Source organism: Anas acuta, chromosome 3 (assembly GCF_963932015.1).
Source record: "Anas acuta chromosome 3, bAnaAcu1.1, whole genome shotgun sequence".
Classification (NCBI taxonomy): Eukaryota; Metazoa; Chordata; class Aves; order Anseriformes; family Anatidae; genus Anas; species Anas acuta.
Window position 1 is genome coordinate 58144129 of NC_088981.1, and position 18663 is coordinate 58162791.

Below are 18663 nucleotides of genomic sequence, written 5' to 3' on the forward strand. Positions count from 1 at the left end.
GGTGGGATGGGAGAGAGAATCGGAAAGGTAACACTGCGAGAACTTGTGGGATGCGATGAGGGCAGTCCACCAGGTAAGCAAAAGCTGGGTGTGCAAGCACAGCAAACCAAGGAATCCCCTCACTACTTCCCATCAGCAGGCACTTGTCACACATAATAGCTTCTTGGGAGGACAAACACCATCACCCCAACACCCTCCTTCCTCCTCCTTTCCCCCAGCTGCTATCGCTGAGCACAGCACCATGCGGTGTGGGACATCCCTTTGGGCAGCCTGGGCCAGCTGTCCTGGCCATGTCCCCACCAGCTCCTGGGCACCCCCAGCCCCTTCCCTGGCTGGGCAGCACCAGGAGCAGGAGAGGCCTCAGCTCTGTGTGAGCACTGCTCTGCAGCGACTGAACATCCCTCTGCTATCTCTGCTATTTTCATCACAAATCCAAACCACAGCATCGTGTGAGCCTCTGAAGAAAACCATCTCAGCCAAAGCCATGACAACTTTAAATAATCAGAAAAGTCTTACATGTTTCTTACTTCTTAATTATGAGCAAGTGCATTCTAATATGTATCTTGGAATCTAATATGTATCTTGGAAATCAACTGTTTGTCAGTTTACCCAACGGGATTTAAACTAGTGTCAGAAAATGCTGATTTCCTTTGTCCAATCTGGAATGTCCCATTTAAAGGTATGTTCTACTCCTCATGAACACATTCAGTCCAAATTCTTCATTTCAAGTAATTTCTGACAATTAGGAGCAGTGCTGTCTTTGGACTGGTTCCAGTAAGAGCAGTCACACCTTAGGAATTCAGATTCTCCAAGAAATGGCTGTGCAGATTGCAGAGGCAGAACAAATGGAGAAACCTGAGCTTATAAAATGAACAAATTAATTACTGCAATTAAATTCATAACACGTACGGTGAGCAAGTTTTATCAATGATTATAAATATTTTTCTGACTAACCCAATAGGAATTACTTAGAATAGTTTTTCCTCCTGAGGCTCTTGTTTTGTTTTGTTATTAATCTCTTAATCTTTGAACACAGCTTTCACCTATATGCTTTCTAGCTTTCCCATTTGTGTAACTGGAAGATGAACTGACTGGGTAAATGATCAGGCTGACAACTAATTTTTCATCTGTTTTGAAGCAAAGAAAATTTATTTTCCAGTGTTCAGGCATATCTTAAAAGAGAAATTATACTGCAAACAGAACACACAAGCCAGACAGTTCCACCAGCTAGTTTGCTATGTTGTGCAAAATGAATCCTGCAGTTGTCAAATCACATCTATGCAGCTGAGAGCAAGCAGCAACATCGTCTGACACAGCTTTTTCCTGTGCTGACATCTCTTGAGCAGCACAGACTCAGAAAGGTTATGCCCCTTCCAAAATAACCTTCTACAAAAAGTGTAGATCGTCCTTTTAGATTTAAAACTGGGCAAAAAGAATAAAAATGTAATACACTGTATCATCTCCCTGGGTATGACTCTTTGACTGTTCTGTGCCATGTTTTGGGTTGCTGTTGGGTTTTTTTAGTATTTATTTTTGTAGTTGTTTATGTGGTGGGGGGTGGGGACAAATGCGCAGCAATTCCACAGGTAAGGAAGGGCTGCAAAAGCTGAGTGGCTGGGTGGTGCTGGTGGCTGGGTAGAGACAGGCAAAGAGGCAGGGAGCACCTTTGCCATTCCTCCCATGGGTGTGTGAGAGCGACCAACAGGTGCAGCAGGGGCCCTTCTGCCTGGTCTCATCCCAGGAGTCAGCCCTCATTCCCACTGCCAGCTACTGAGGTAACGTTTGTTCACTATCTCAGAATGACTGGAGGAAACCTGGCCTTCTATCAGGCCCTAGGGTAATAGCTAGTTTTTTTCTCCCCTTCCTAAAAGCCCATTTGACTACAATTGGAACAAAACACCAGGGATTTGTGTGATTGATTACTGAGAACGACTTTATCAGCTGCTCCCAACATGTGCAGCAAAACTAGCGATTTTATTTGAGATGCACCACGTTTAATTTTCTGTAAAAAAAAGAATAGGGAACAAAGATTCTTTTGTCAAATAGGTAACCGTGTGATGCTTTGTTTTCTGGTTAAATGGTCACAGCTCAGTAAGCTCGAAACTAACACCCCTGAGAAGTGTGAAAACCAGTTCTGCTGAGCATGAGAGATTCTGTCCCCAGAGCTCATCACACTGATTCCTGTGTGCTAGCAGGCTTGTATGCACATCAGGTATTGTTAATAAAATAAAATAAAATATAAAATAAAATAAAATAAAATAAAATAAAATAAAATAAAATAAAATAAAATAAAATAAAATAAAATAAAATAAAAAAGGAAGGGGAGGAAGGAAGGATGAAAGAAAGAAAGACGAAGGAAAGAAAGAAGGAAAGAAGAATAATGCTTGTGAAACTGGAGTTTTCTTAAAAATTTCAGTAATGCTTTGGGGGTGTTGAAGTTAGTTATTAGAATACAGTTCGGTTCTAGTTTGTACTCCCCAGGCAGTGGGGAGCCTCTAGTAAGAAGCCGCAGGACAAGCACAGAACTGAGCTGCGGGCTGCATGGTGAGATGCTTACAAACCTCAGCTGGCAGAAGAGATGAGTGAAAGGTGGTTTGATTTTTTTATTATTATTATTTATTTTATCTATTTTTTGTAGGTAGGTGCACATGGCAAAGTAAAGCAGGGCAGGAGGAGGGAAGAAGGCTTTCTGCAAAGATGTACCATGGCCTAGCTTCCTTCCTGGCTTCAGAAAGTTAAGCACACCTGAACTTCAGCATTAAGACTCCTTGTGATTATGAGCAGTTACTAGAGCAGTGTATGGAGGAAGGCATGGCCTGGAAATCACTCAGTGCAGTTACTTTCTGGAGGATGGGTTTTCCCCTGGCAGTGAGGAGAGTGGTGTGAAGGTGCTCCTGGAGCACACCAGGCACTTGGGCAGCTTTGTGCCGCTCGTCCAGCACAAAGCCCTATCCCCTGCCGCTAGATGCCACATCACTGCTGTGTCATCTGCAGCTGGCATGGCCAGGGCAGTCCCTGGAGCCCACAACTCTCCCAGCTTCGCTGAGAAGCAGCTGCTCCTCCTGCAGCCCAAGCCCCGAGCACAGCTGCGGAGGCAGACATCCCACTGCCGTCAGCCTCTTCCCACAGCAGGTGTCTGCCAACCCCACAACCTCTGTGGTCAGGACAGGGCCAGGGGATCTGTGACGGGGGCTTCTAAAGCTAGCTTACAAAAAAACGAGCCTGTGGGTCATGTGCTGTCTGCACTGCTGATGTTGCAGGCGCTGCCCCAGCTGCTGCTGGTGAAAGGCCAAAGGAGAGAAAGAACAGGCTGCGGTCGGCGCTGCCCGGCTTGGAGCCTGCCTTTCTTTGCCTTAGCAGGCGGGCCAAGGAAGCATGAGCAATGTTTGTGTTGCACTTCTCCAGCTTATCTGCGGTTTCGTCTGGACAAGTGATCACCTGGCGTCTTTCCTATACTGCTAACATTACTTCAACAAAAGCAAACAAAGAGAAAAAAAAAAAAAAAACAACCTACAGAATATTATCTCCTAAACGGGTGGGCTTTAGTCCGTGGCTGATTTGGTGAGGGACCCACAAGCTAAAGGAGAACAAGTCTTTTCTCAGTGTGCTTCAACTAGCTGTAGCACTCTAGCAGTAGGAAAAAATAAATAAATGTGAGGCTTTGCAAATAAGAAAAAACAGTCAGCTAAAGAAACCTGTCATTTAAATAACAGCCTCTGAGACATTTTTTGTATTTCCTACAGATCCTAATGAAATCCACCGTTGGTTACTAATGTTCTGGCACAATTCAGCATCTCACACATTGTTAACTAAATATTTTAAGTGCAGATAAGGACTTGCTACAGAGTGAGCTGTCACCGGATCTTCATCTTCCATGCATTCACGTTTCTCACTATCAAGATGCAGATATGGCACTGGGAATTTCTCACCATAATCTTCCAAATGTTGACCCAAGCCCTTTGACAGCAGGAGTTGAACAGTTCATGCCGTTTGTACCTGCGGGAAGGAAGCAATGAATGCCCGCAGCATGCAGTGAAAGTCAATCTCACTTCCTTAGAGAATTTTCTGTAATAACTCTTGTGATGCAATGCCTCTTCCCTGAACGGCTGACAAAAAGTCCCTACTGCTCGACTGTGGGGGTTTTCCTCTCCCCTCCTTGTCTCTCCTCGCCTCTCCTCTCTTCCCACACTGGAGGTGGTTAAGCCAAGGTGACACCACCACCAGCCCTGCTTGGGAACGGCAGGCTGGACTAACTGACCTCAGAGTCCCTTGCCAAGACAGGTTTTTCCATGGTGTTGAGCTGGTTCCTTAGATGGGTTAAAGACTGAAACCTACAGGAAAAAAAAAAAAAAAAAAAGAGAGAATATCCCTTAGGTCCAGGCTAACCTGAGCTGCTCATTTTTTGTTGTCCATTTGTTCTGGTGCCAAATGCCTCACATAAGACAGATTCACCTGGCCTCTGCCATTTACTAGAGGCACTCCCTGTAGAGCAGGGCTTACAGAGTTCCTTCCTTCCTTCACCTTTCCCAACCCTGGCCCAGGCAGACAAGTGAAACCCACCCACACACCTGCTCCAGACAGCTGAGAGCCACGCTCTGAACAGCCAGAGGTGGTGCCCCGGGAGCCCTGCTGGGGTTAAATTTTCTCCTCTTACGGATGGGAAACAATTTGCTCCAGGGGAAAAAAAAATATATATGACTAGGTGGTGCTATCAAATCGGATGAGTCAGACAGCTTCCAGCAAGAACGCACTTGACTTTTACCTCTGTGTGGCAATAGTCAATCTCTGAGAGAAGTCTCTTTACCCTGTGTCCAGATAGGTTTTTATTTCAGGAATGGAAAAAAATCCTCATGCCTGCGGCTCTGTCTCTGTTCACAGAAACATCAGGACTGCTGTTTCAGAAAGATTGGGATCCCAGAAAAGTGCCAGCATAAATAATCAGGAGCTAATAGTGGAACGAATGTGGACGCTGGTGGGGAAAGCAAAAGGTTTTCATTTTCCATCTCTTTATGGGTACCATCCAGAGTATTCTTAAACAACACTGTTTCTTAGAAGTTCTCATTTATTTTAAATATACCGTGTTGAAGTGTACACCCTGTAATGCTCCTCTATTTTTTTTTCCATTTTTTAATTTGCTATAGATGTACCGTACTCAGCTTAAGACATGTATGTTTACATATGCCTATATAAAGGTGTGCAGCTACCACTTGCCTGAATACAGGTGCTTTTACCGCACAGGGCACTGAAGCAACGTGATTGAAGTTCATGGGTAGGAAACAGCTATAGATGCTGACAACGTGGGGATTATCAGCCGATGTTTCAATAAGTACAAAATTATGTGAAGAGTTAGAGATTGTTTTAGACTGCAATTACAGATAAAGTGCTATCAGAGTGCAGCTCACGGAAACCCTGACTTTTTCCATGGCCCTGGCATTTCTTTCCCCGTTTCACCACAGCACACGGCAGCCTTTTCTGTGATTGTGGCAGAGATCCTGGTGGCAGCAGGCAGCCTGACCCTCAGGGATGTGGCCAGCCATACTTCCAAGCCCGGCTTTCAGGAGGTTTTGTGTTCACGGGAGGAGCTGCCCTCGGCAGCAGCTTTGGCACAGTTCCACCGCTGGGATCCTGGCAATTTGCTGTTGTGCGGCATACGGTAAGGTGTGTTGGCACAATTCAAGTGAGCAAATACACAACCTGTGACAAGAATGACTAAACTTTGATGGTATTTCAGTCCGGTGATTGGTTTATAAAAGTTCCCTATTCCCGCACTTGAGCTCATATAACATGATGAAATACTAATTGCATTTGGTGTGGGGAACTTCTTAAAGGTCATCAAATTTTGAAAATGTGTTTGGGAAATGGATAGATAAAAAATTCCCAGATTGTGATGGCAGGGTTGCCTTTCCACCTTCTACCTTGCTTTTTGGATTTTGGTTTGGTCTTTTTCTGTATTCCTCTTCAGCTCACCATATATTGGGCTAACTAGCTAATTATTCAGCTCTATGTCTGCAGTTCTAAGGTGCCTGCTGCAGATTCAGTGCTCACATGATGATGTATATGTGCTCAGTGCCCACGGATCTGACCAAAGCCAGCTTCTTGATTAGGTTTTGGCTAGCTTGAGTACTGTAACTGAATGCCTTTTGATCAAAAAGCACTTTAATTTGAACCAGAACTCGTACTTTTTTTTTTCAACTTGGCAGGTGTTTTGCTTCTGCCTATTCCCCAAGTGAAGGTGACAGCTAGGCAAAGTTTTTTTCTGCAGACAGAGGAGATCTGTTTCTGCAAGCAGCTCATTTCCACACGAATTATGTTGTCGGAGGGCACCCCTGCATCACGCTGCTCCGCATGGTGCCAGTTTAGATCATCCCTTCTTGCTCATTGAGATGAATACACAGAAACTGAGGCAAGTGTGCTGGGATATCACTGGTGTGCAAGCACCAGCACCCGCCTTGGCCACGCTCTCCGTCCCGCCCAACAGGCGACATCAGGCTCCCTCTAGGCTGCAATGTGTGGCAATAAAGCGATGGCAAACACAGGGCGACATCGTTTTCTTCGGCAAGCCCCGGCATCCCCGCGGTCACGGCCACGGGGATGAGTGTGCTGGGAGCATGAAACTTGAAGGCCAGTAGTAGCAGCAAATGCAGCTGCTGGAGCACGCGGCACACCCGCATGTGACTGCTGTGGTCTGAAAGTCCAACGTGGAGTGGCACTTTGGCCCGGCAGGCTGGGCTCGCCTCCACAGCCTCTCAGCATCTCTCCGGCAGCCGTGTGCTTCAGCGTGCAAGCATTTCATGTCCCCTCGTCCCTCTGATGGCACATCCCTAGATGCTGTCCTGCCATGAACCCTCCTACAAACTGCTCTCTTACGTCTGACCCCCAAGGCAGGCCACCCGGACAGCTGACTTCCCATCGGTAGGTGTTTTACGTCATTGCAGCAAGATTTCTTGTGTTGTTCTCCATCTCTGAGTGACTAGTAAGCTGGAAAAAAAAAAAAAAAAAGGCATAGCAAAGAAGCAAGCTTGTGTGACAAATTTATGGGATAAAATAATAGTGCCAGACATTTGGGGATTAATGCCTGAAAAAAAAAAAAAGAAAGAAAAAAGAAAAAAAAAGAGGATGTTATTCTTGTTGGTTTGCTTCATAATTAGTTCCAAATTTCAAAGTCATCACAGCAGCCAAGTAAGAGCAATTGCTTATGTTTAATTTAGAACAGCTCATATGTTTTTCACTCAGATCAAATAAAAGCCAAACGAGGGATTTTTTGAAACTTTCAAGTGCAGGGGAAGTTTTATGTGGCAAGTTTAATAATTACTTCCTCATAAGACATGCCCAAGAGGAAGGGAGATGCTCTTCAGTCATGGAGCTGCTCTCCTAAGCATGAGGGGGATCACGTTTTCCTCCCTCTGCTTACTGATACACCTGCTTCAGGATGAGATAAGCTGTAAGTAAAGGCTTTCAATTTCTCTTCCTACATGGGGAGGGGGGTGCTGGGTCTGTGAGTGAAGCTGGAGGAGTCACAAAGTCTCTGGATATGTTGGTTGGTGTCAAAAGTCCTGTCATTTTCAGATCGGTATGATTTTGCCTTACAAAGTGCAGCTGAAAACAGCATGATGCCTATTACATGTATTTATAGCATGTTTTACCAGCTTCAGTTCAACTAGTACAAGTCTTCTCTGGGTCTGTGATACACCAGGGGTAGAGCTGCAGAAATATAAGTTACCTGGGTCACAAAATCTAGAAAACTGTTAGGATTGTGGTGCCTCAGAGAGGGAGTTAACTGATTCTGTCACCTGCATCGGTCTCAGTTTGGGAACAGATTATCTTGAAAATTGTCAGGCAGCTTTTTCCAGTACCTCAGATGGGAAAAGCAGTGAATGTTGTATTTTTTATTAGGCAGGAACCAATGCAGCTGTGGTAACTCTTAAACCAGCTATAATCCCTGCAGGTTATGTGAAGAAAAGAGCACCCAACTTTAACTACTGATGGGGCTGCTTAGTGCAGGCTTTGTGAACTGATCCATAGGGTTTGTGTGCTGGGCATTTCCACAGCAGTAAACTCAATGAGAAAACCAAGATGAAAATACCTACATAAATTGTTCCTTTCACAATACTGGATGTGGTCTGTAACTGCTTGATCTGGTCACTGTGATGTGGAAAGTTTTGAACACGAGACCCAGGAGATTTAATTTCCCTGCCATCTGCTAGTCTGAAACCACACGAGCCACATGTGCTCGAATGTGGAGCAGCACGTCTGTGACAAACGCTCTGTGTCACCATTCCTTGTTATTTGCAGCGATTTTAGTCCTGGAAAGTGAAGACCTGCAAAACTCCATTAAGCCGCAGAAAGTAGAATTTCATTCACTGAACTTCAACAACACCTTGCACTGGCAGCCTGGGAGGGCCGGAGAGGCAAAAGCCGCAGTCTACTTTGTGCAGTATAAAGTGTAAGTGCGTGCCGGGGGAACTCCAGCCTCCCACAGCCCATCCCTGCTTGGCAAGTTAGAGGCATTTCCCAGGTGTTGAAGGATATTCTTCACGTCCTGCCCTGCTGCCAGCTCCCGGTTGTTTTTGCACTTATCAATAGTCCATAAAGTGCAGCTGAGCAGCCCGAGGCGGGCAGAACACAAGCGCCTCCAGTGATGTGCTGTGCACCCTCACGGCCCCGCAGCACTGCAGCTCTGTTCCAAGCAGCTCAGGGACCTCCGCGGGAGGACCTTGAGGGCACGCTGGCCCTGGGGGCTGCTCCTCAGGAGATCCTTCCTGGCATGCCGGGTCCAGCTCCTCAGACCCTGAGCACCTGAAACAGTGCCTACTTTGGGGAAATGGGCTGGTGGGAACCAGCTCTCCATGCATCATTGAACACGCCTGCAAAGCAAAAGCTCACCTGCAAGTGTGGCTTCCTGTGGGGTGGGCGACCCACATCTCCGCTTTAGGTTTCTTTCTGAAGAGACAGAAACCTGCAGTTCCCAAACACCCATGAAATCCATCTTCCCCGGCGCCACATTGCAGAGGAGTCCGTTTCCAGAGCAGAACTCAGGGTCAGCACAGCCAAGCTAAAACGGACTCCTAAAAATCTGTACAGATCTGGTCGGCAAAAGCAGAGTCCACATCATGCCTCCTCCTGTCCCCACAGGTATGGGCAGAGCACATGGCAAAACAAAGAAGAGTGTTGGGGGATTCAGGACCATTTCTGTGACCTAACGGATGAGACTGCTGACGTCCAGGAGCCTTACTATGGCAGGGTGCGAGCCGCTTCGGGTGGTGTCTACTCCGACTGGAGCCTCAGCTGCAGATTCACGCCCTGGCGAGAAAGTAAGTACAAACACGTGGGGCTCTCAGAGAAAGGGGCTGGGTTCTCCGCGGCATGGGGTGCTGCATTTGTGCTCCCAATTTGCAATCGCAAGTCATCCTCCTCTAGCTACAAAACTGCTCCGAAAGAAGTTGTGATTCCATGGCTCTCAGGTGAAGTGTTGCGATAATGTAATTTTGCCCACACTTAATGCCAACCAATTCCAGACAAGCAGCTCCCCATCTATGATTAGGGGACCTGAAATGCCTGGCTCTTTAACTCAACCTCTTTCCCAGGGCATGGAGCTCCACAAAATATTCTCCGCAGTTTTGGGAGCTGCTGGAAGGATTGGGCACAGTGTGGAAAAGAAGGAAACGTTCTCTGCTCGAGGGGAAAAGGGAGAAGAGAGACAGCGGCTGCATAGCCAACAGCTTTCTCATATGTATGTGTCTTCCTGACTGCAGTATACTTAGAAAGGACATGTACAAAGCTTTTAGCTAGTAGTCATTGTAATGTGTGTGGTGAAACTGGAGGTCTGAGCAGTCTACCATTAACCTCCCTGTGAATTAACCAGTCTTAGCCCACTTCTCACTGCAGAATTGAACCATAGACATGAATACAAGTAGCTCCACACCCCTGATGAGCAAACTAACCTGAGCATCCTGTACAGACAAAACCACTTTGACCTAAAGCAGTACCTTGCAGCAGCAGCAGCTTGTCTTGCCCTGCGCCACATCCTCCTGCAGAGACACGTGGGGCAGCCACTGCTTCCCCACACCTCGGGGGCTGCATGCAGAAGCATGCAGACATGATTTGAAACCCTAGCCACGTCTGACCAAGCAGACTGCAAAAATTCTGAAGGGAAAGATTGAAACTGCATCCTTGACATATCTGAAATGGGAAATGGTTCAAGTATCTGTTTTATGTAGTCCAAGATAACAGAAAGGGTCCCTTCCAACTCAGGATATTCTGTGATTCTATGATTCTATGAAAAATGCAAAGAAAAAAAAAAAGAAAAAAGAAAAAAAAAAAAAAAAAAACAGGGCAAGGAATCCAAAGCATTCTGTTCTGTGAAATGTTATTAGTAACCCATAATCATGCTCATTGTTTTGTTTACTCCCTTAGCTATGATAGGACCTCCAACAGTAAATGTGGTTCAGAGCAACAAATCCATCATAGTAAAGCTCCAGGCTCCACGTTCTCCTTATAGAAGAAAAAGAGGCAGCACAATACCAATGACAAATTATTATGATCTGCTGTACCAAGTCTTCATAATTAACAACTTGCTAGATGAGGTAAGTGCATGTTCAAATACAAAACATTTACCATTTAAAAGCCAGGAAAGCATGGGCACATCATGCTCGTTTACAGCCAGAACAGTCCTCTGTAATTGCAAGGGCATAAATAACTGTGTAAGTATCTGAAAACAAAGTGGGCTTTTTTTTCATGAATTGAATTTGTTGGAATTGAGTTTTAATTCTTCTCCTTTTTCTTCTTTCCTATCACCTTAGTATTTCAGACTGTAAGGTCTTGTTGAAACAGAGGGGAAATGAGGGCTGTTTTGGGGAGTGAATTTCTTAAAGTAAATAAATAGATAGAGAAATAAATAAATAAATAAATAGAGAAATAAATAAATAAATGGAGAAATAAATAAATAAATAAATAAGGAGTACTGTTGACTTCATGCAAGTCCACGTGCTGCTCTGTGTGCTCTGACCTTCCCAAGCTTATTCATAGACATGCTCACTAGGACAATGCGCATGACCAGCTGTTTTTTCTCCCCCTTCCCCTCCATCTGAAGCAACACAGAGTCTTGGTGTATGAAGGAAATGACAAAGTGGTTAAAATAGAAGATTTGAGGCGTGGAGTCAGCTACTGCGTCGTGGCTAAAACGTACGTGCCGACACTGGACCGCAGCAGCGCCTACAGCAGCAGGCAGTGCACCATGCTGCTGTGAGGTAGGTTGCCAGCTGGAGATGGAGGTGGAGGGGGTGCTGGAAGGTGGGGGCCACTCCCTTATCTGAGGTAGATGCTTTCCAAAAGGAGAAAATGACATGTGACAGGAAAACTGCCATTCCCATATGATACCGGGACAGAATTAACCAGGGCTCTTGCATCATCTCAGCGAGTTTCATATCCATTGATACGGCCAAGAAGATTATGAGGATGGTGTGGCTAATTATTTTCAAGCTGGCACAGTGCTCAGAAAGTCTTCCCTTTCTTCAAGCATTTATACATAATATTGTTTTTGTCAGTTTTTATTGCTGTCAAGTAATAATTAACCAGGAAATGAGTGACCTCCAACTTTGTTAACATGCAATTCTGCTGCAACCTCTGCAATTCTGGTCAGGGATTTATCTGATGTGTTTAATCCAAATGTGCTCATCCACTCTTTATGGCCATTCTTTGGGTATAAAATGTTTATAAATAAACCATTTATCATATTTCATTAGTTTTCATGGGCAGGAATGCAAGAGTTATTTCCATTAGCTTGTCTGAAACGTGTTTGTTTACTTACCTTGATTACTACAGTATTTTCGTGTATCATATGCCCAGCAGAGAGATTTATTATTAATCCTGCCTTGCAAGCGCCAAGGCACAGAACCTAAAAGGACCTAAGCCAAAGCTGGTATCAGTGGCATTGACCGCAGCAAGCTTAGGTTTATGTCCTTTCTTGAGGTAACAGAGGAAAAACAAGAAAGCGTTGGTTTGAACCTGTGCTTCTGGTTGGAGCTTAGTGCCCTAACTATAAGAGATTTTCTGTCTTCTGCTTCATAATGTGATGCATAATGTTGGTCTTTCTTGAGACTTGGTCATTGGGTTTAGGCTAAGGAGAGAGCTTGTTTCTAGGTGATTTCCCCACACTGTTGTAAAGCTTTTCCAGTACTGTACAAGGCTGAAAGCTCAGGTAAGAGCAGAGCAACCTGCAGAGGTATGGGAGGGATGCAGCAAAGGTCACGCATTGAATTTTTGGTTGAATTCAATACCATGCAGCTCAAATGCACACTGCAGCAGCAATTCTCTTTCTCTTCTCAGTTACAGAGATAAAGGTGGAAGATGCCTCCCGTTACAGATCCAGCTGTAAATTGACATCTGTGGCCTAGAATACAGCAGGACTACGTTTGTGGATGCTTTTTGAATTAACCCTTGCTGCATTAAATTATCCAATTCACCACAATCAGTTTATGTTACACAAAGTCCAAGGATTCTTTGTATATCTTATAGCACAATTTAAGATAGCACTTATTTGTACTTACAAAGCAAATAGCCTTGTATTGTAATAAAAAAAATGCAAAAAGTACTTGTGAAAGTATCGTTAAGATTGTTTCTATGGTTTTCTATTTTAGGCCTTGGAGTTAAAATATGATTTATAAAACAGAAATTCCAAATACTTTATTTCTTCTATAATAAAGATTGCAGCAGAAGATTTAAAAACGTCCTTCCTTTACAATATGCAGGGCCTGTGCTCACAATGTCTTCACAGTGTCCTCAACATAGTATTTCTGATAGTGAAACCTGTATGTGATTTGGCAGGTGCTCATTTAAATGGGAAAGAAAAAAAAATAAAAAGAAAAAAAAAGATCCTTGCAGTCAATGACAGACAGTTAAAGGGAAGAGACCTCTATTTTAACCAGTAAATGATGAATGAATGCTGACCATCATCTGTGATTTCTAATGATTTGACTCCTCCTAGCCTTCATCACACAAGGGAAAAAATTTGCTGGACAAGGTGAGCCACAACTGATGGAGAGGTGACATGGCTTTTGCCAGTTCTGCAAGGTCTGTAATTAAGGATAATCTTAACATTTAACCACACTCTGCTGTTGTGAATTAGATGAGAGGCAATGAGTGTGGGCCAAGCACAAGAGGGCAAAGAAAGCCCTAGAGAAAACAGAGCTCCCTGCTACATAATTGTTCTCCATTCTTCCTTAACTCACATACACACAAAGGTGGATCAGTTCAGTCTAAATGACAGACCGTGAGTTCACTTACATCTCATCCAAATTACTGTTCATTTTCCATCCCTAGCACCTCACCTACAGGCAGCACCGCTGAAAGCAGCGCCAGGATGCTGGCAGCAGGTGTCTGGGAGAGGCTGTGCTTAAGCAAGTGAATGCTGGCCACTCGTGCCTTTACCAGATTTTGGAAAAGGGCATTATGTATGAAATATTCCCACCCTCTAACACGTAATATATATGAATAACCACTTTTGCAGGCAAACAAAGTGACGAAGCATTTGTTTGCGGGGTGGATGTCTTGGTGCTCTATCTGTGTCTGCATACCTGGTCCACAAAAACAAATTTCCTTCTCCATACTTCCCTATTTCCTCCTCTCTCAATTCTTCCAGTTTTTTTACCCTGCCTGTATCACACCATTTCTTAATTTAGGTAAGTTTCTATGGGAAATGAGACTTATCAATCCTCTGTACAGTACATAGCGACATGACAAGTCTCACATCCCAGCGGATGGTGATAAACTGCAAGAACTGCATGCAGCGTGCAACCAGTGCTGCCCTGCTGCCTCCCTTGCAGAACCTCAATAAAACAGATTAGAAAAAGTGTTAGGAAATAGCCTGCCATGCATTGCAGCAGTGACGACTTCATCCTCTTGTGGGTTATCACAGCCTGAAGACAGTATCTGTAGTAACTCAAGTTCTTTCTCAAATGCACTTCTTTCCTTAGGGCAGCTCATGTTTCCCTTGTTAAACAAAGATAAAGTTTTATTATGGTAACATCTACCTACCCTAGTCAGACAACAGACTATGGCAATGCTGGATGCTGTACCTTTGGCAGATGCAGAGCATGAGACTGTTTAGGATTTTAAAATCTTTAAATATACATGTATTTAAAAAAGAAAAAGAGCCATAGGGATGCCTGAAGCATTCAGACCCAGCTAGAAATATAGCAGGTGCCATGCTATGGACCCGGAGAAGCTGTAAATCTGAAAGTTCTTCAATTTGATAAAATTACATGAAATGTGCAGCACTTACACTGGGAAAAAGAATAAAAGGTCTGAAGCAGCCTTGTGCTGTCATGTTTGCTAACCAAACTTCACTTCCTTAGCAACAACGCAGGCTTACAGAAAGCAGCACATGAGTTTCAGGAACCACCTCCATTCCGACAGCGCTGTGACTTACTCTTACCAACCTCATGATGTTCTGCAAAAGCCAGTTTTCACTTTCCGTTTGGATTGCAAATATCCTTTCAACTCTGCTCAACCATGTAGTTTTACTGGGGAAGGGCTTAGTAAAATGGTCATTGCCATATTTTCCTCCACAAACAGCAATAGCGCCATGTTCCTACAACTTGCTCCATTGGGTCTGCCAGACAGGGGGCTTATTCAGAGAGAGGTACTTTTGTGTAGCAGGTATGCACTGGGAGATCTGAATCCATAACACCTAGATAGCGCTGGTAATGTTGTAGAGTTTAAAAACAACTTATTTGATGCCTTAGTCCCTGTGGCATACTGCTGTTAATGTCTCCGTGTGGATGGAAAGGAAGAAGAGCTCTCTCACAGACTCTGAACTACAACAGGCTTTTTCTGCACATGAGGCAGTTTGGAAATACCTAGAAAAGTGAGCCCTGGCCTTCCTCCCCTTCCTCCTCATGGGCACAAGGAGGTTGTCTACTGTGGGTTCACCTCTCCAGAGCTGTCCTGGGCTGGCACGTGGGTCCATGGTGGTAAGCACATCTGAGCAGGATGCCTTCACATCGTCGACTCGATCCCAAGAACTGAGCTGTCCAAGCAGTGCATATTCTGGACCGTTACCAGCCTTCTGCAGTGAAACCTGAATGGGCTTGAGGGGACAGGGACTAATGCCCAGGCTGTTCCTCTATAGGCCACTCTCTTTCTGGAGAGAGAGAATCAGGTTCACCAGCCAATCCTTTGGAGGCTTTGCTTGTAGAGGGCACCCGGCAAGATCGATCTTCTAATATAGGCCATGTCAAAGACTCATGAGATTACAGTTGGCTTGTACTTCTGGCAAGTAGTTTTCAGGGCCCAGCCAAAAACACTCTTCTCTTAGTTTAGTGCCACTTGCAGAGCACACACTTTCTAGCAGAGTGCCTAACCCCAGCTTCTGGTTCAGGAAACAGAAACAAATGCTGCTAAGGCCATGGCGTAGTGTCAGAAAGACTAAGCAGAAGAAAAAACGTCAGGAGTTGTGCAACCTATTCTCTAAGCTCCTGCCTGCTGCGTCACTGGGGATGTCCACAGTCACAGTCATGGCCTGTCACAATGGCCAAGTCCTTGTGCCACAGCTGGGGATCCTGCCAATGAGAAATAAGTATTACGTCTTTTAGAGTTGGCCGTTATTGATCTTTGTGTGATGTGGAGCCCGTCCCACAAGGTCTACCACTTCTTTCCTGACCGCACTTAATATTATCTTATCTGCAGGACGGAGTAACAGCTTATCTCCTGCTGTAACTGGTTTCAACTTCCCGTTACACCACCACACGCAGCTGCAATATTCAATGACCAGAAATTCAAGAACAGGTCTCGGGAAAAGCTGATGGAGCAACAGCAATGGAGCAGATGCTCCAATCTTATAAATTAGGAGAATATTATGCATAGCCAGCTGTACAATATAAATGCCCAGTTTTATGTGATGCCATGATCCTCAGTGTTTATGATACGGCCCAGCACTGGGCCAGCCCTGATCATACCTCCCATATATCTGCTCCAATAAGATGTAGACTTGGGGGTGATTTATTTGCATGACTTGATGTCAGGTAAGCACAGTTCTTGTGGTGGGGTACATTTGTGAAATGACGTTGGCTTTTGCATCAGATCTATCAGATTTTATCAAGTATTTCAACCACAGTGAATTATTCATAACTAGGCGCTTTTGGGTGGATTTCCTATGGATTTTGATGTATGCTACAATGATCAGAGGTATTAATCTGTAAAATCTGTCCTCCAATAAAAAATAAAAAAGTAAGAAGAAATCAAAGCCCCAATTTCTGAGGGTTGGTTTGCCACAAAAGATACAGGACACAAAACCAGAGTGCTACAGAGAAACAGAGGGAAATAAATGGCACTGGTGTTCACCATCAGGAAATGTACAGTATCCTTTGCACTTGTTTTCAGAATCTTCTATAAAGTATTTCTGAGCAGAAAAAAAAAAAAGCTTGAAACGTTAATTCTCTAAATGACGAAATCACTTGCAAGTCTTACCTGTTGTTTTTGCTGAAGGCCCAGGTCAAACTGTCCTTGTCTTAAGATGGGTAAAAAAATGGGAAGATTGAGCCCAGATGCTTACAAGGAAAGTACAAAAAAGGAATTCTTGAAATGGCTCTATCACCCACGGAGAATACTAAAGAACCACTAGCAACTTTTACTTTTTACTTTTTTTTTTTTTTTTTTGCTCCTTTTTAAGGCAGTGGGACCATCTACATTGATTTATATATATACATAAATACCCTCAGTAGTAACAGAGTGCAACCCAACAGTATCACACTGTAGGGACCTCAGAGATGTCCTTATTTTAAACAAAGGAACAGGATCATAATGAGCAGCCCTAATTTTAATTGTTATACCTACAAGAGGAGCAACTGGAAAATCTGGAAAATTGTCATTACATTACTGTCTTTCAGAAAATGTCATTCTGACACAGGGATTTTTTGTTTATTTTCTTTTTTTTTTCTTCTTCTTTATAAGAAATCATACAAATCATACTGGTTCCAAGAAGCAGTTGTAAGCAGTTGTTTTTCATTTTGTAACAGATGAGCAAGTATTTTTAGCATTGTTTATTATGGGACACCATGTTTTTTTAAAAACTGGCAAGTGACAAGTACATGATTGTCATAGGACTGGGTTGAACTCTTATTTCTGGGCTAAGTTCTTGTTCTCAATTTTTATATCAGAAAAAAAATAAAGGTCCTAAAATACATGTACATCACCAAGAGGAAAAAACAACAGAGTTGACTCAAACTTACACTTTCAGAAGGTCTGTGAAACCACTAATTGTGCCCCCAAATGCAATGAGAATCAGAGAGAGAAACCTGGGGAAAAATGTTGATTTAAGCTATGAAGAATTAGAAATGTTCTGGAGAGCAGCAGAGTGACTACTACAGGTTAAGCGTGCACAGAGTAGCTGTGGAGCAAAGAGCCTGCAGCATCAGAGCAGAAATGTGTATTTCAACAAGGTTACAAAACACAAGCAAAGTGTTTTGGCCAGCTTCATGGTACAGCTGCTGGCACAGACACTAAACAGTTTTTGCCTTTGAAAAGGACTGCTTTATTAGTATGGAGCAAGACTATTTTTATGAGCATCCATAACCAAGGAGATACCTTATACTTGTGGGAACATGATGTTTGTGTATTCTGCTCAGAGAGGATCATTCAGCTATTTCAACAGCAGTCTTTAATGCCAAAGAGACATTATCAAGATGATTTTAAAAGTCACTCACCTCAGCATAGGTGTCTAGTGCAATTTAAAATACCCCTAAGCTTTCAGAACATTCACACAGCTTTGGCAGATACAAGGGCTCTGCAGGAGACCCTTACCTCCTTGGCAAGTCAGCTGAAGTCACAAAGGACACCACGCAGAGATTCACAAGACATCTATGCTTGGGTGACCAAAGCTCTACCGTAGCGTCTGAATCACTCCTGTAGAAAACTAATGGGATAGTTAGTGGGTATAAACTGAACCCTGAAACTACATGTATATGATTTTGTAGCAGTTTCACATCAGTGGGCAGCTGAGCACCACCTTGCCACATAAACCCAATACAGATTTCAAAGGTTACATTAAGAAATCTGAAGAGAAAACACAGTTATGGCAATGGAACACAGCTGATAAAACCTTGGTGTGCAAGCGGGTGTTGCAGTGTGCCTTGGTTACCTTTGTCCTAATGCCAAGGCCCAAGAACCTGTGGTGATATACATGACCCCTCAGGGTCCAATGATAGCCACTCACTGTGTAGGATAAAGTGGGGAAATAAGATAAACAGAAGAGGGAAAACTAAATAGCAGACAAGCTTCCATTGATTATCTACAAACCCTAGCATTGCATGTGAATAGGATCAACGAAAACACTTCCAGACAAATATTTCTAATAAAAAGGTTTAATTTTACTGAAAGAAAAACAGTAAGAAATGTGTTTCATAACATTATGTATTTCAAGTGAAAAGCCAAAACAAATTTCTTTTCTTTGTGGCCAAATACCCATTTCCTTCATTTTCCAGACTGCAAGTTTTCCGAATGCCAAATCTGAATTTCCTGGAGCAGGACAGCTCTGATCAGTCTTCATCTAACGTATCTAGTCAGAGATCTCACTGAAACCAGTAACCTTTAAGCATGATTTCAGTGAGGTACCATTTCTCTGAAAGAACAATTCAATAGCCATTCCTGGGCTGCAGAATACAACCATGG

General features: G+C 43.8%; 1 protein-coding gene and 1 long non-coding RNA gene across 2 annotated transcripts; one reads left to right on the top strand and one right to left on the bottom strand.

The window, feature by feature from the left end:
- Positions 1–2425: 2425 nt before the first annotated feature.
- On the bottom strand, positions 2426–9023 carry LOC137854193 (uncharacterized). The gene is made up of 2 exons (XR_011095009.1): positions 8884–9023; positions 2426–6978 (listed from the first exon to the last, which is right to left on the bottom strand). It is a non-coding gene; the product is annotated as an uncharacterized lncRNA (long non-coding RNA).
- On the top strand, positions 7281–12598 carry IL22RA2 (interleukin 22 receptor subunit alpha 2). Its single transcript, XM_068677307.1, has 6 exons — positions 7281–7441; positions 8293–8443; positions 9133–9311; positions 10414–10583; positions 11090–11246; positions 12325–12598. Exons 1-5 carry the CDS (start codon positions 7345–7347, stop codon positions 11243–11245), a joined length of 753 nt encoding a protein of 250 aa, XP_068533408.1. The 5' UTR covers positions 7281–7344; the 3' UTR covers position 11246; positions 12325–12598.
- The last annotated feature ends 6065 nt before the right edge of the window (positions 12599–18663 follow it).